The sequence below is a fragment of the Seriola lalandi genome, unplaced genomic scaffold (assembly GCF_002814215.2).
Source record: "Seriola lalandi dorsalis isolate HSWRI2012SDOR001 ecotype SW California unplaced genomic scaffold, Sedor1 jcf7180002054352, whole genome shotgun sequence".
In the NCBI taxonomy this organism is placed as follows: Eukaryota; Metazoa; Chordata; class Actinopteri; order Carangiformes; family Carangidae; genus Seriola; species Seriola lalandi.
Genome location: NW_019524905.1, coordinates 105,793 through 123,529, shown reverse-complemented (window position 1 = coordinate 123,529; position 17,737 = coordinate 105,793). Strand labels below are relative to the sequence as shown.

The following is a 17,737-nucleotide window of genomic DNA, read 5'->3' as shown; positions in this document are numbered from 1 at the left end:
CCCCCCCCCCCCCCCATTTGTATCATCTTCTTCCCTCCTCCCTTGATATATTCTCTCTCCTGTCTCTCTCCAGGACGCTTTCTCAATGGGAGCTACTGCTCTTTTGAAGAAGGCGATTGCAGTTGGCAATCAATAATGGGTCGCGGTCTCTCCTGGAGAAGAGTCCAGTCTCCAGCCAAGGCTACCAGACAGAGCTGCCCGTCCTCAGGTGGTTCATACACGTCTCTTAAAATCTCATAAACACTGTTGCGATCAAGTGATGAAACGGCAGCAGCAGCTGTTTGCAGCATCTCCAACAGTGTATATAGTTGTAATGCTTCATTAAAAGAGACTTCAAAGGGGGAAATTTTACACTAAAGTAAGACTAGGGCATTTAAACCAATAATTTCGACATTTGAGTGTGTTCAGTTTGTGAATATGGAAAGATAATCAGAACCTATGATGTGTCAGACACAGTCATGTTGTCTTGTTCCGAGCTCTCTGCCGTGCTCCAAACAGCAACCCACTGGGTATAAAAGCTCCAGCATATAGACTCTGAGCCCCGCATCTGAAATTCATCTTCAGTACAGTGACTCCAGTGTGTACCTTGATGAGATTTTAAAGTCTTGGCTTGCTGAGGCTTGTTTTTGTTCTCAGCTATTTACAGAAATCTCAGAAGTAGAGTGTAGAAACTATAAATGGAGCATTGTATTTTTTACCATATATGGTGATTTTGTTTTTATTTTTTTTGTCGCTATATTACTGCAATAATTGGCCTAAAATGATGGATGGGAAATTAATGTTAACTGTACTGTTTGTTGCTATGGCTCTGTTGAACTGAGCTTTTCTCAGACAGAACTTTATGAGAGTTAGTTTGGTTAAGTTTTGCAGTGCAGTCGAACCAATGATGGAGAAAAAATTGAGAGACATGCCAACACTCTGACTCACTAATGGTTGCATCACAATTCAAAACCTGAAAATGTATGATGTAAGATTTCTTATTTCATTTTACATGCACAGATTTAGATTGTATAATATTTTTTATTTCTGACATGGTTTTTATTCTGTATGTTTAATGTGTGTGTTTGTGTGTTAAAGGTGCTACATTCAGTGTGGAGGGAGGCCAGTTCAAAGGTCAGCGTGGCTCAGCATTACTGAGGAGCCCTCTCTTCCCCCCTCCTCTCAGAAACTCCCCATGCATGGTGAGCAAAGTATAGAGTGTGTCTCTGCACAGTGTGAATATAATCTTTATTCTCAGACATGCACATACAAACACATGATCAGATGTACACAACTGACAGTTCATTCAGCCCCATCCCCCATAGTTATTATCGCTACACCTGTCAATCTTTCCATTCTCTCAAAGCAGTTGGGTAGTTCATGTGATACTGCTTCAAATGTGCTGTACTTTTTTGAAAACATGGGTCTTCAATTTCCCACAGAAAAGCAGGCTTTTTCCTTTTGAGCTGATGACCATGGATTTTTTTTCCACTGAAGTGACAGCTGTCACTAGCAGATTATATCAGCTTGAATTAGCTGCTAGTGTAAAATGATATTGATAATATTAATTCATTGGTTGAAAACTCCAGCTGTCTCCAGTTGACTGTTTAATGTTTTCAACTGATTTATTTTAAAAGCAGCTTGTAAAGGTCTCTTCTCACGTAACCCCTGGATGGCTTAAAGTCGTACAACAGAAAGACACTGATATACTGTAGATAAATTTATGCTTTAATATTTGTATTGAGTTTGCTTCACTTTTACAAAAGTACGTGTTTTGAGGATGAGGAATAAATGGGAGGGTTTTGCAAATGTAGCATTATGTAACGCAGGTTTGGCTGGAGTTTAAACTTGTCCTAACTAAATGAGGAGCATTCATAGTATTGTAATTTAATCGTGAACTCAGTGCTCCAGTCATCACCAGAAATATAGACCTTCACTCACTAATTTGATATGTAAATTGATTTCAGAAACATATCGAAAATCAAATGCTAATGTACCAAGACAGTAGGTTAGCACTGTGCCATCTGCATGTCCCTTAGAGATCCTAACAGACACTGAGGTCGACCTTGTCAATCACAGGTTGTATCTGCTGACCTGTTGTGAAAATATTAAGTGTCATGCATTATTCAGACCATGAAGCTCACAGAGCAGGTCTCTGGGTGAAAGGGCTGTGTACTTGAAGTCTTGATTGATGCTCTTGCATCTAGCATTTAGGCTTATGTTAGTGATTTTAATATTGCTCAGCACAGCGACCTTTGGCCCTTTGCTTGTTTACTTTGCACAGTTGAAGTGAAGGCGAGGAGCGATTCGAGTGAGAGCGGGAGAGAAAGAAGTGAGGGATGGAGGTGGGGAGGAAGGTAAAGACATCAGAAAACAAAGATAATAAGAGAGACAGAGGGAAAATAAAGTTAGTCTCAATGTGAAAGGAAAGTTGCCACAAGGAAGACGGAAAGACCAGAAAAATAAAATGAGAATGTTGCTTTCTCTCAGGTTTGAATTAGCGCTGTCTGATATTTGAGGGCAGCAGTGGAGGCAGTAAGGCACCATGGGTAGACCTGGCCTCCCAGCACCTTGGCATGCAGCCAAAGATTAGCCATGATTCCAGATTAACACTCTAAATCCTTTTCTCTACACTGATTTGGTGCTGTTCAATCTAGCCTGTCTGCTCTTGGACAACTATGTTGAGGATATTAGTTTTGGGTATTAGCTACAGACCACATTCACTTTCATGTCGTGCCCAGTGTGTGCTGTGCAGTGCCTGTAATCTTGATGTTTAAACGGTCACCATGTGGTTTCACAGTTGACGATAAGGACCACAACCTGCTATCGACAAGCACAGTGCAAGCACTCAACATAAAAGTGGTGAATTCGGTTGTCTGGATAGCATCGTCTCTACGTGTGCTTCTCATCAGGCTCAAGCCAAGTCTGTTCCGCTTAAATGGTGAAGCAAGAATTATGTTCCTGGCTCCAAATAATGCTGTAGAGGGACATGGTCACATCCCATGCTTGTTAGCAAGCTTCAGATTGAAACTTGCTTTTACTGTTTCATTCCTACCATGGCCTGAGTGTTGTTTAATTTCAAGCAGGTTTACACCCATCACGTCCCTCCTGGAAACAGTGAAATGAGATTGATTTGTGCTGAAGCATGCAGGAGCAGCATGGAAAAATAACCCGAATCACATCCTGGTTGAATTCTATTAATCTTGGAATAATTAGAGCTGAACAGATGGCTATTGCGGATCTCTGTGCAATTTTAAGTGCATCTTTTTCTTGACTAATAACACCCTTTGCTGGTTTACTTCAATTCAAAAATATTCAGGGGAAGTTTGAGTTGTTGTGGTATTTTATATACAAACACACATCATGCACCTCAAAAATCAACCATCCAACTTTGTGGTAACCTATACTGAATGCTTAATCTTTATTTGACTCTATTTTCATTTGAAATTCCAACTTACTTCAACAGGTGCGGTTCTGGCTATGTTCTGGAGGCTTACATAAGGGGTCGCTGTCTCTGTGGATAGTGGAAAACAGTACAGGCCCTGAGGAGCAGCGCAGACTGTGGCATTCAGCCAGTGAACCCAAATCTGAGAGGGGTTGGAAGCTCATCATACTTCCCCTTTACGCGCTGTCAGACTGGTACGATAAACGCTCACCTGTTTCACCACATAAGAGGCCGTTTTGACTATGTCAAGGCTACAGTAGGTGTTCAGACTGTCTGGAGGTATCAGACTGGTAATTCAGGTTTAATCAGATTAGCCGCCCAGCTCTCATCCCAACAAACCTTCAACATACTCTTGCAAATACCTAAGTTCTCCCACAGCAAAAGAAAGCTTTAAGAAACAGAACCTCACATAAATGCAGATTTTCAACATTTACATTCCATTTTCTGTGAAACATTTCCTCTCAACGCCACAAAATTAATGAATCCCATAGGGACTCTAATCTTATACCATGGACCTGCCATGTGTACAGTTGTACAAAATATCTTCCTTTCTTTATTCCACTCATCTGTGATAGAGAGAGGAGAAATCAATACAAAAGACTCTACCCACCCTGCTTGCCTTCCAATTAGCCATGGCCCTGATTTCCCCTCAAAGAAGAGAGAAATTAAAACAAAATAGAATAAAGCAAGAAAAAAAAGAGGAGCACCAGATAAGGCATTTCATCTCTGTTTGCCTGACTGGGGGTTTCTTTGCCATTCGAGCTTAGATAATCCTACTCCACTGAGAGTGATTAATTTTTGATTCCTGGGTTATGTAGTCAGCTGTGATCGTGCTCTTAATTAGAATGTCATGTCCGTAACCATGAGGTGAACCTGCCAGTCTCCGCACGGTGACCTTTGTAGAGCTTAAATGGAATCAGAAATACAGCCTAAAGTGCAGACAAGAGTCAGGACATAGCAGACAGTATATGTAGATTCTGCATGAGTGGTTTTGCTTTGAGAACTTCTGGGTTGACAGCGAGAACAGAGATACAATATGATTATCATCAAGTTTAAGCAACAATTGTCATATTAAATGTTGCAATTGACAGATACAAAGCTCCAATCTGACTGAGTGATGGTGTTGGAGAGAAATGCTTTTAGATTTACAACTCAGTGTAGGTTATGTTCCTGACTGTTACAGCCACAGGAAGCCCAATCATTTCTTGTGAGCATCACTGTCTTAAAGATAGAAATAGATAAAATAAAGTAAACTCTGCAACCAAAAAAACATTTCCATTTTTGGGAAATACGCTTATTCCTTTTCTTGCCTGAGAGTTTGATACCACTCTTGTGTCTGTAGGATAAATATGAAGCTGGAGGGAGCAGCTGGTTATCTTAGTTTAGAATAAAGATTAGATGTAGACAGCTAACTAGACTCAAAATCAACCTACCTTACCCGATCCTCTAAACATCACAAATGAACAGCTTGTATATTGTTCAATCCATTCACTTCTCCGTTTCCTATCAACTGGTCCAGCAAAGACATGTTGTTTAGTGAGATTAAGAGGGGCTGGTGGGTGGATTTTGTTACTTTGGGTAGAGACAAGCATTTTCCTCTGTTACCAGTCTTTACGCTGAGCTTAGCTGAGCTAACCAAACCAACTGCTGGCTCCCCCTTCATAGTTATCAGACAGATACAGTATGAGAACGGTGTTGATCTTCTCATTTGAATCTCAGCAAGAAAGCACAGAGGCAAATATACCAAAATGTCAAACTATTACTTTAAAGGTTTGAGACATATATCTCATACCCTGTTTGTGTAACTGTGTCTGCCTAAATTATTTTGTGCATCAAAGTATTTAATTTGGAAGCAGAAAATGTGTTTCATCCCTGTCTGCAGTCAAACCGTGCTCTTTTGTCTCTGCTAAAAGAGATAGTGAATAGTTCTTGACAGTACAGACTAAGCTGTCATAAGGCACACAATGCACACCCTCGAAAGCCAAACCTCAGTGGTATTTTTCTTAAAGCATGAAAAAGTCTTCCTCGCATCATTTCCGTCAGAAGCTATCCAACCATTCACAGGTTGTAAGGTAGTTACAACAGCTCTGTCCCTCCACAGGTTCTGGCTGCAGTTCAGCACAGAGGATGGGCCTGGACCCGGTTCAGCCATCTCTCTTGACAACATCTCTTTCAGTATGGACTGCTTCCTGGCATGTGAGTACTATAAAACATGTTGAGTCTTTCTTATTTCACTCTTACTTCATCAGACCTTGGTTAAATTAATGGAATCAAACAATGGGGAAAAATGGAAAGTGTAAACACTTTTTTTTTTTAAATCTTTTTATGGACTTCAGAGAATTAAGTAAACATCCAAAGTGATCCAAAGCAATTAAATTAATAATCAGTACAGGGCTGCGTCATGTTCATGCTTTACAGACATAAGATTTGATTGAGTGGGAGAATTCATCAATAACTGACTTATCCATGATTTATTTATACATTTCATTGTCCTCTTTTGTTTACCTTGGCAATTCTGAGTCAATACTATTAAAATGCATTTTAAAAATCTTATCATGTCCTATATACCTCTTCTTCTCTCTAGAAATGATCTTTATCGAATGTATCGCAGCCTTGCATAGAAGTGATATATATCATTATGTTTCTTCGTTCAGTCTCTTAAAGAACCTCTGAAGCATCCTGAAATGTCAGAACAGTCAAAATCAACCATAATATAGCTTGCTGATTGAGAGGCGTTTATGTTCTAATGTTGTACTGCAGGCTTATAAAGGTCAAACCTTGCATGGCGTTTCCAGATATTTTTGTGTTATGATTGAGATGGTTTATCAGTATAAAAACAAGTGTAAGATGACAACCAAGTCTGCCATCATAAATGAAAGGTTTGGAGTTCAGTGCCCTCCCCCCCCACACACACACACACATACACACACATCTCTGCCTACGTGAAGGAACCTGTTTGAACAGTGACAGGAATAGTAATGTCTGAGCATCTCTATACATGAATGTAGCTCTGACAATGAGAAGAGTGTTAAAATGGAGCAGTATTAAACTGACTACACCTTGCCCAAGAATTAAACTCAAGAGGCAGGGGCAGGGATGTCACTGACAGGGATGCTTTGTGATGCTGGGTAGATTATAAAACCGAGGCTGTCAAGGTTTTTTTTCAAGGTGAGAAGGTTTTGGTTTAGTATTGTCACTACATGGATTAAAGATGAATGGAAGAAAGATACAATACTGCTCTGACTGATAACAGCTGTGGAAGCACATTGTTTAGATACCAGTTCAAATGTAAAATAAGAAATGACTGATGTGACTGGCACACATAATGTATTTCCAATTCACCTTTAGATGATGATTATGATGAATTTATTCATCAGCAGCAGATATAATCTCAGCACTATTGCCCTAACTGTAAAATGCAATCAGATAACATAGGTTCATCAGCTGAATAAGATGTGAGAAATTGCTGTTGGTCTAGTCGCCCTGTATCAGCACAGGCTTATTGGGTTAGGGACTCTTTATTTAAGGAGATGACATTTTCCAGGAGATATTTGCACACCAATTTGTGTTTCATGTCCTTTGGAGCAGGAGCACTGGTCGGGCAGCTATGAAGGATCATCTGTCCCCACTTTGCTCACTTTCCAGATGGCAAGTTCTTAAACTGGGCCAGGTATCCATTACCTACAGCCACACTTGACACTTGAAACATTTTATCACCTATCAGTCAGACCAGTTGATAGGAAATGCTGAAGCTCAGCAAAAGGCATCGCTTCCAAGAGTGATCACTGTGTGTGATTAACATGATGGATCACAGAGCATTATGACACAGCCCTGTAATATGTTTTGGTCGGAAAACATACTGCAAACACATTATGCAGAGGTTCAGCCATCCGTGGCCTTTTTCCTACTCTTCTCTAGACTTCAGTGTGATTTATAGTTTGGAATGCATGTGTGTTTGATGATGCATCCATTGCCCTTCAGGTGTTGGACCTGGCTGTCAGTTTTATCATTTTATCTTCACCGGCATCATTAAATTACTTTATTGGGCTAGACAGCACAGGAAGTTCATCCTTTTCTCTCTGCCACGTACCATCACTTCATCCCACGCTCTGCGGTACAGTAACAGCAGCACCAGCTGCTTCTATAGAGATCCCCAAACATCACACTGTGAATGTTGCTCCACAGTAGCGAGTCCTTGACATTACTGCATAGTCGATTCAATGCTTCTCAGTAATTTGCCATTGGGAAAATAAAGATTTGGATGGAAATAATTGGATGTGTAGGACTGAAGGCAATATGAAAACAGGCTGTTTTTTACCCATAAAAAGTCACACATAAAGACTTACAGTGAAGGTCCAGTCAGTTTTCCTATTCCAGCTGTGTACTGTATGTGTCTTGGCCGGCTATAGTATTTGTGTTATCTGTCATGGTAAAGTGTGTAATACAGATAATAAATAGTAGATGTATTTGTTTTATTCATCATCACCTGCACCTGTGGGTGCTGAGTGACACAGCATGGTCTAGTAAGTATACATTCTCTACAGTCCCTCAGTGTATTCAGTGATGACATATGAGTCTAATTTAACCTCCTAGGACCTGGCGTACACATATGTGGACCTCACATTTTGGGTTCTCTAGACCACAATACTAACTTTTTCTCAACAAGGGCCTGGTGACCACATATGAGGATATTATACTGCCACTCAGTAATCGAAATTTAAAACTAATGTCCTCATATGTGGACATTATTTTTCTCAGGTCCCAATCAGCCTAAATAGCAAAGAGAAATTAAAAATGCTCGCCATGCAAGAGTTCGGGTCTTAGGAGGTTAAAGTAGTTTATTCAAATGTGCCCAGGTATATCAGCCACCTCTGTCTCTTATGTGCATAGCAACAACTGGATGAACAATCAGCAATCAGCTGAACAAGCAGCTTCAAGTATGTGCAAGTAAACAGATTAGGAATCCAATAGTAGACTATGTATAATATAATACAGTTTTTGTCCTCTGTAGTGTAGATATATCTCAGAGCTGCTGCAATCTCGAGATATTTTGGGATTCGTGGCTGGGTGGTAACGAGGTGCCCCCCCCACCCCACCTCCCGGTGCTGGCCTCTGGTGGGCTTCAGGTAGCTTACGGCGCCCTGCTAATGAACAGTGACAGCCACGCCGGCTGTTGCCCTGCCCTCTGGTTCATGCTGCTCTATGGTGGACCTGCTGAGTCCTTCTCTTGCTGCAGCAGCATACCAATGCTCTGTGCTCCAGCCCTCTCTGTTCCATAACCCTTCTGTAGCGTTTTCCACCATGCTCAGAATAGCAATGAAGTGAACCTTATTAGTGACTTTGTTGAAGATATAAAAAGTTGCTTTACTTGTGTACACATAACAACTCTAAGAGTCATAGAGAGACAGTGTTTTGTAAAGTTCTTCTAATGGCCCAAACAATCAAACATTACAGTCACCCTTTTGCCGTATGTGAGCTATCAAATCTGCACATAACCCCTATCTATATCAAAGCTCCCAAGCAGTGGAGACTTAGATGATCATATTTATTTGAGGATTACAGGACTGGGGAATGAGCTATTGATTTTTTTGCAGGCAGATTTTAGGTAATCGTTGCTAAGGTTTTTTTAAGCTTTGAATCCAAAATTAAAAGATTACTTTACCCCAAAGAAAGTTTCGGTCGAGACCACCAGCTAAAGCTGTCAGACTCAGTGCACAGCTTTGATGTACCTTTAAAGACAATCTGCAGAATTCAAATCAAATCAAACTGTCCTTCAATGATACATCACCCAGGGGACCATTGGTGAAATTTCAACTCAAGCACAAATAATAAGTTGTTTGCTCTGAGTCAAAGTGAGAAGGTTTTGTCTGACCAAATGGAGTGCTGCCACATAGTAGCTTTCCAAACCATTCAGCTGTTGAGGGAGCTCCCTGCCATATTGTCTTAAACGTTGAGCTTTCAGGCTGAGGTGACAGGGGAGCCAGGATGGAAAAGAAGGATTGTTTTTGCGGTGAAATGATAACAGGGATAAAGATGAAAAGTCTTGTTTTTGTCCCCTGATACCGCCAGAATGATGGCAATGATGGGAAGGCAGACATGATTTGTTTTCACAGAGGAGGCACATGACACAGTGTGGGCATCTCATTGGCCTGTCACAATTAGGAAACTTTCTGCTTGAAATTTACCGCAGGCAACTGGTGTCCAAGGTCTTGGAAACAGCACCTGCTCATCATTGGGTTGCTGGTGATATATGGAGCTGCGACTTTTTACTTCAGGAATAGTTGTGGCTTAGAAGAGCAAAGCAAGTGAATGAAAATATTCTCATGAAACCTTTAGTTGACACTTTGCTGATGTTTGCCATCCAGGGCTATTCTATGGAGAATATCAGGCAGCAGCAGTGTAAACAAACTGTCTGCTGTTCTGCCGCTCTACAAGGCTACAACTAGAAACCTTCTCTTTTCTCTTGTTTTATGAAATGCAAATAGCCCCTGAAACCATGTAATTGTCCTCTCAAAAGTATTTTCCAAATGCAAGACAAAAATAGGACTTCATATGCAGGTCGCATGCACATGGAGTATCATTTACAATGCATTGTTTGCATGCCTCAAGTATCTAAACTGAGCACATTGAAAGTATTTAATAAAAGGAGCTCATTGGCATTGATATACTGAAGCATTGTGGCAGACAAGCTGAAACAGTAATGATTTCTACTGTTCTAAAGCTGACAAGGGTGTCCTAGCTCTGTGGGTGGTTTGCACTGTATCTTTTGTTATGAAAGCTATGAATCAGAGACAGGACCAGAAGAATAGCAGCAGATCAAGATCTGAAACCATGCCTCTGTTAAGTGTCATATCATTGTGTGATGGCAGCATTATCAACACTGCAAACCACAGTGAACCTTATCTGACGTCCCTGAATCTCAGTTGTACAAAAGTCCTCTGTTTTCACAGAAACCAACAAGGGTCATCTTGCAACAGAGCCACTGAGAGCTTTCTTTCTACAGAACAAAGCATCAAAGAAACAAGATGCTGGACAGAACAAAACATGGCCTTTCCTTGTAAAAAGAGTTAAAGTCCCAGACACTTTTGTAGCAGCTAAGCTGAACATTTCTGGGTCTGGGTTGATCATATTATGTGCATGTCACACAAGTAGAGGGAAATGGCACTTGCTCTGGGATGTCTCCAATGACTATTTTGATCAAATACTTATTTAAATGTAAGATTTTAATATATTTTGTCCTCTTGGTGTTATAATACTGTTGTTGGACATTGATTTTGTAATTTCTGAAGTTCCCCAAGTAAATACTGGAATAGTATTTCGTTATGTTCGGCAGACAGGGTTGCATTGATTGGTCCTGTAGCCTCTACAGTCCCCGATCAGATGTGGCAGCAGCTTTCTTTAAAACCATTCAGGGCAATCTTTTTTAGCACTGATTGCAGTGCATGGACCTAATCAAAGAAAGTCATTCATCTACTCAGTGATCCAGTCAAGCAGCCATGGGAGCTCCTGTTTCTCCATCTCTACTGAAAACTAGAGAATGGTGACAGGTGACTCTTTATTCCATTCCAGGTCAGCATCCAACCACTTCCTACTACTTCAGCATCTTTGGTGAAAAAAAAAGTTCCTCTATCTTGAGCCATAACAGCCAATCAGCCAGCTGTTTGCCTGGAAGACTTAATTTTGGGTGAGAATTTGATGGGAAGGGATCAAGGTACCAGCAAGCTTGTGATCTCAGTCCCGAGAAAGTGGAGGGGCTGGAGGCCTGATGGATTGCTACAAAACACCCAGACTGAATGTGCTCACACATCTACTGTAGGAACAGATAGAGATGGGGAGAGATGGAGAGGAGCAGGATTTATGCAGTCTACTCCTTCTGTAGCCATTGGTGTTACAAATGAAAGAATGACCTCTGCTGGTGGCTTCACATTTTCTGTGCCTGTGAGTGGTCTGCAGATGCTGTGTTTCTGCATTTCTTCAGTGCAACACCAACAGGATTTCACTGCTGCTCATGAAAGAAAGAAAGAAAGAAAGAAAGAAAGCAGCCTTTTCAATAAATGCATTACATTACTTTTCAGCCAACGGCGAATTCCCACCAGTGGTCACAAGCACAACCAGGCTGCCGTTTAGACCGACTATCAAGACTACAGCCACATCCATCGGAAGCCCTTTGATGAACTTCCCCACCGCAGACCCCTGTAAGTATGAGCCTGATTGCCACAGTTAAACTGAAAGTGTGAGTTAAGCTCAGATGTGAATGCCCTCCACCCTGAAGGAGAATATTCTCCACATTGACATTTTCTGTATGTATGCCTTCTGGCTCTCTTTGTCTTTCCTGCTCTCCCCTCTGCTCACACATCAAACTCTTACACACGTACGCTTGCATGCATTAATGATTCACAATTACTGTACACGTGCTGAGCATGGCACAATGTATGGGCTGCAACAACGTAAGTGTGCCCCCTACTGGTCTTTACCACATCACATCTGCGTGAGTGCTGCTGAGATCTCCTTTGGCATTAAATGGAGCAGGACAGGCAGTTTTGAAGTGTAAAATCCTCCAATTTGTCTCCTGAGAATGTCAGTGGAACCAGTTACACAGACTTGACATTTTCCACCTCATACTCTCTCTCTTCCCTGCTTCAAAAGGGTAAAGACAAGCACAGGTTCAGTTTCTATATTTAAAGTCATAAGTTAGAGTTACTTTCATATCAAACCAGCGCTAAAACATATTTTTCTAGCTAGTATCTTTGAAGTGTTTGAGGTATACCGGACTTCTGTGCTGTAAGATATCAGGCATTTCAGAGTAACACTATATAGAATAATCCTCAGAAATAATTTGCTAAGCATGTATACTTCACACTTCTTAGTCAAATGCTGAACAAATGTGACTTTGAGGACTGCTTTCCACTCCAAAGAGATGACTGGTATGAACTGTGTTTAGGATTGTAAGTGCATTCAACTATATCGTGTTTTCTGTCCCAGCCAGCATAGAAGCATTTTATTACATTCATTCACTGTTAAAGCCCATCAAACCAATTTTGCTGGGTCTGGAGACTGTCCTTCTATTTGAAACTGGTTAGATGAATCACACTCTCATACAGTGGTTCCTGACACATTTTCCACTTTACATCGCCAAGTTGCATTCGAACACACCGCAAAGACCACAGCCAACATATATTTTGAGCCTCCATGAGTAAAAAATAACTAGTCATACATTATATTTCTATATCCCAAGAACTTAGTGCTAAAATGCATAAAACAAACTAGCTGACCATTTTTATGCCCAACATTGGTCTTAAGTTTTAATCTGTCTCATAGGCAATTTGAAAATATGTCTGAAAGCTTTACTTTCCTTCGCACTGGTGTGGAAAAGAAAGTGCCAAAAATAAAGTGAATTCACAATACATGGGAGAAATCACTGATACATTAAGCCTGAAGAGTTGGTCAGAAGTTCTCTTACTGTCAGTTCACTCCAGATTTAACGTATACTATTATCTCTGCTCAACAGCAGTTAATAAGTACCAGCTAGGGCAAACAGTGCCTCACGCACATGACAAAAAGTAAGCTGATGTTCAGACACAACAACAACAAAGCTGAACAGCAGCCCTCAGTGAAACTTGTGGCTCTTCTTGTGCAGCGATTTGTCTGATTAAATGTCTATGATGTGGGTCACTCCTCCAACTTGAACACAGAGAGGCCTATTTGTCTCTAGACGGTCAAATGGGGATAGTAAAAGATCAGACTAATGTTTGGTTGGCTAATATGATTTGATAACTTTACAGGATTATCCACTGAACTGGAGCTACAGGAACGGGTCAGTCAGCAAACAAAGGCTACTCAGTCACCTCTTTACTGCTGAACAGGAATCGCTCTTGCTCTTGAGGAAACATTTTAAATACAATATTAATATTATGTAAGAGTATTTCACATTGAAGAGTTTGATACAACAATTTTGCTTCAAGAGCAGCAACAAATGATAAATGATAATGCTATTCCAAAGAATGTGAAACAGTTAACATGTAGCCTATTGATTTCAGTGTTAAGGACTTGGGATGAATTTTCAAGAAGATCCATAGGACATGATGTTTATGATTCTCATTTGCTCCCTTAATGCCAGCAGTAGGCAACACTAACTAATGTTAGCATAGAAGTGGAGGCTGCTTACGCCAAGAAACGACAGGCTCCCTGCACAAACTCCACGTAAACACAAAACAAACAAAAGTTTTATCCAGTGAAGCCTGTCAGGCCAAATGGGAATGTGACTGATGTTATTGGAAAACTCCTGTTTCAGACTAACATAATGCTAGTCAAACTGTAGTCTTGCATCTAGCCAAACCTCTCCAGACATTTCAGCACCATGCCAGAGCTGAAGGACTTTACCTCGTCTATCAACAAGATGGAGGCTCAATCACATTCAGTCTCATGTAGTCAAGCTGGCCGTCAGGACTATCAGGAAAAATATCGGTGGGCTAGTGGACCTTCAAGAAATCCTTTAAGTTTCTACGGTCTCTGCCAGTCTCTTTACCAGTCCTCTCTGTGTGCCTGCTATTGGGGATGTGCATGAGAGCATGCCACATGTGTGTTCCAGCAGATAGGTCTAGAGCGTCACGCCGCCGCTAGTAGAAATTCCTTCCCTGCACTCGCTGTTACGTCGCTGCCGGTCTTTCATCTGCAATCCTATTTAATCACATTCAGAACTCAACAAGGTCTGGGGGCAACTGCTCCTTCTTATGCTCCTGGTAAATTGGCTCCTTCTAACCGCCGCAAAGGGATGAATTTCTTTCCCAGTCCAACCATCACATCACTGTTTTGGCTAGTGCCCAAGATGCTCGCTCGTGCCTACTTCTGTAACGTGAGCGGACAGAAGCGCGAGCAACAGGATGTTGGCTGCATTTCACTTATTGGCCGCTGTTAAGTGAACTGCAAGGGTTTTCTGATTTTGAAATATAGAACCTGTAATGTGATTACACAAGTAATACTCAGTATGGTTACAATAAAGCCAGCAGACTTAAATCTCCTCAGAGAAACATGGGACTTTTACGATCACACTGCGCTCGCCCTTGTAATTATCATAGATATTAACTCGGGGGAAAGAAGTTGAACTTGCAGTGATATGTTGGTCATTTCAAAGACAGCCTTGAATGGTTAACATTCTCCAAGCGTCTCCCTTCTCCCCGTCTCCACTGCTGCAGCTGATGCTTTGACGTCTGCAGGGCAGGACGGCAACCCTGATGAGAGTTTTAGCTCAGCAGACCTGTCACTCCAACAAGGCTGTCTTCTTCCCCCGACACACTCAATGATTAACCCCACCAAACGTCAACGTCTCTTGTCTCCTCTCACTCTCCCTTTCATCTTTCCACTCTCTCTGCCACCATATCTGAGCCTGGCACATTTAGTTCCTTTTTGTTTCTCCATTTGTTTCCCATCACTTAAAAGCTGTTATTGACTGTCTGTACTTCCCATTACTGCCGTCTTATCCGTCAGCGTTACCCAGATCTTAGTCTGCTGTCCCACTTCTTGTTCCTGCTCTTCTTTTTTTTTCTTCACCATAACTTCACCTTAATTATTTTCTTTCTTCTAGTCCTTTCCCCTCATCTCCATTGATTTCCCACTATTCTGGCACCAGGCACTTTCATTTCTCACCACTGCCCTTCTGTGTGGCACCCGCCCTCTCTGCTGACTCATCAGTGGCTTTGCGGGGGGGGGTTTTATCATCTTTTAAGATGATAAAACAACACAATACACTGTCACGATGCAAAAAAAATGTCATTATATTTACACCTTTTCTGCAAAAATGTAGCAGGATGTACAAGCATTAGCCTCTTTGAACATACGGCACATTTTCATATCAAAGTGTTCCACTTCTGCTCATGTAACAGACAACAACAAAAAGCACACAGTTTTATGGAGTAGACTGGCAACAAATCAAAGATATAAGGCTCATTTTCTTTTCTCATTCTCTCTCAGTTTTTCTTCTATTGATATATAGAATTGTTTTTATATTAACTACCATCACTTGGTGTAATTGTGATAACGTCATTGTTGCTATCAAACAACAATGCTAAACACATATATTTGTACATAAACACACATTACCCACACATTCCTGTTCTAACCTAATCTCCACTCCTGACTCTTATCATTACATAAAGCATCATACCCGATTATAACTACTTTATGTTTATTGTGTGTATTTCCGTCCAGTGTGTCTAATTTATTTATCTTCATGTCATCATTTTGTCTTTTATGCCATCTTTGTCATGCTTATTGTGTCTGTTTTCCTATTATTATAATTATTATTTATTATTTTGTGTCACACACAAAATAAAAAAAAATGGCAGAAGGCATGGTGACTGAAGCAATCTGATTGGCTCCTGAAAATAAATGACAGCAGATGTCGGTCCCTGAATGCTGCATGCAGTAAAGGCGTTTTGGCCATTACGTGCTCACTAATTAGTCTTTGCCTCATTGTTTACTTGTTCATATACACTGGCCTGCGGCAATCAGTGAGCTAGTTGTTGTTACTTTGGGTTTTGGAGGGAGAACATTAGTCAGTAAGACAGATATGAGACTGATAACGAGCAGTGCCATGCAAAAGAGGCTTTTGTAATTAATTGGACTCGGGTGCTCTGTAAGCTTTGTATTTAGCATTCAAGTGCATTCACGGTGTGCCAACCTTGATCCATCTTTCTAATGGCCAGCCCATGGAGGACAACTGTCACTGGATAAGGTGCATATATGCTAATAAAGAAATCAATGTAAATTGTGTGTTTCTTTTTAACTACAGTATGTCTGGGGTTCATGTAGTTGTCTTTTAAAGTTAAAGTGGAATTTCATTGATTGAGGGATGAAAAGGGATAGCATTGAAAAACAGCTTATCAAATGCATTTGTTGTGCTTTTATTGCGCACTTTTGAAGTGCTTTGCTTTTGAATGAAAAGCAGCGGTGCAGACAACACAGGGAGCACAAGACGTTGAGCCACAGTGTTTGTCCGTTGTTTGTCTGTTACCGCTGCGAATAGTTATTCTGTTAATCATGTCAAGTTGTGACTCAATAGTCTGATAATTAGACTGAATCACCTGTTTTGCCCCAACCAGTTGGTAGTGACTGGCATATCTGTCCCATCCACATCATTTTCAGTGGTGGATAAGGGCATTTAACTTAACTTAACATTTGTCATGTCGATCAAAGAAACATTATGCTAAACTAAATAGTTTTTTAAGATAGTGATAACAAATCTGATGATTCTTTTCACTGTAAACTCCAAAGAAAAACAGAAAAATATTAGTAGTGTAGAGATGTAAGAATTGCGAAGAACAGATTTGTCTCTGCCATAAGTAGAGGACGTCCTTATTTGTAAGCGGCCGTTGTTTTGCTGGAGCCTTTACCACCTCAGCTGCTTGCATTAGTGCCTGGTGTGGTTGGCTGTGTTTTTTTACACAGGTCCGCTGTTTGTCTGAACGTGGCCTTAGTCCAGCCTGCAAAGTTCTGATTGGCTCAGTTTTTCCAAACGGGGAAAGAAATGATGTGGAACCAAGCTAACCCAATCATGGCTAAAGTGTAAAAACATTAGAGCATGTAAGCCTCAAATAGCAGTTTGGCACAAAATGCCTTCTTGCACTGAGCGATGAAGGTGCTGTCCATATGTCCATTTGACAGTCCATCTGTCTCTCGCTGCATACAATTTCTTGGATATTTCTCATCAATTTTTCATCAAACTGAAAGAATCTCATCGCTTCATTCTGGCAATTTAGAACTACTCATACTGTAGACATAATTGGGTGCTTGTTTACTTGTTACAGATTGGCCTAAGCGCCGCCTTTGTCATTCATAGAGAATGACATGCTTAATGTGTCTTGTTTAATAATGTTCTGAGGAGATAACAACTGCTGGAACATTACTGTCAGTATTGCAATCATATCAGAGAGATTTTTCTAAACTGTGAGTCTCGCTCTCTCCCTTTGTCTCCGTCTTATTCGACTCATCTGTATTAATTCCTCACTGATGACAGTGTACAGCATTGGCTCCTTCTTTGATGGAGGACAATGTTTGTTATGATCATGGCAAGTTCACAGAAAAGGAGTTTCCCCAGGGATGTTTGTGTGTGTATGTCCGTATCGGTATGTGTACATGAGTGTGTGCATGTGTGTTGCTGGTCAGAAGAGCTGACGAGTGTGCACAGCTGCACACCACCTATTAGAGAAGACTATCTTCTGTGAGAGCACATCTTGTTTTTGTTTGTTCTGCCAAGTGCCTATAAGAGAGTGGCACATTATGCCATTTGTTTTGTTTTTTTTTTTTGTTTTTTTTTTT

General features: G+C 40.9%; 1 protein-coding gene across 2 annotated transcripts in view; it reads left to right on the top strand.

The window, feature by feature from the left end:
• Positions 1-17,737, top strand: part of alk (ALK receptor tyrosine kinase) — a 328,414-nt gene that overhangs the window by 278,051 nt on the left and 32,626 nt on the right. For both annotated transcript variants that reach the window (XM_087174426.1, XM_023407962.2), the window contains exons 7-11: positions 74-208; positions 1,078-1,181; positions 3,446-3,618; positions 5,526-5,620; positions 11,500-11,619. In XM_087174426.1, the coding sequence (XP_087030552.1) occupies positions 74-208; positions 1,078-1,181; positions 3,446-3,618; positions 5,526-5,620; positions 11,500-11,619 (627 nt within the window). The remainder of the gene's footprint in view (positions 1-73; positions 209-1,077; positions 1,182-3,445; positions 3,619-5,525; positions 5,621-11,499; positions 11,620-17,737) is intronic.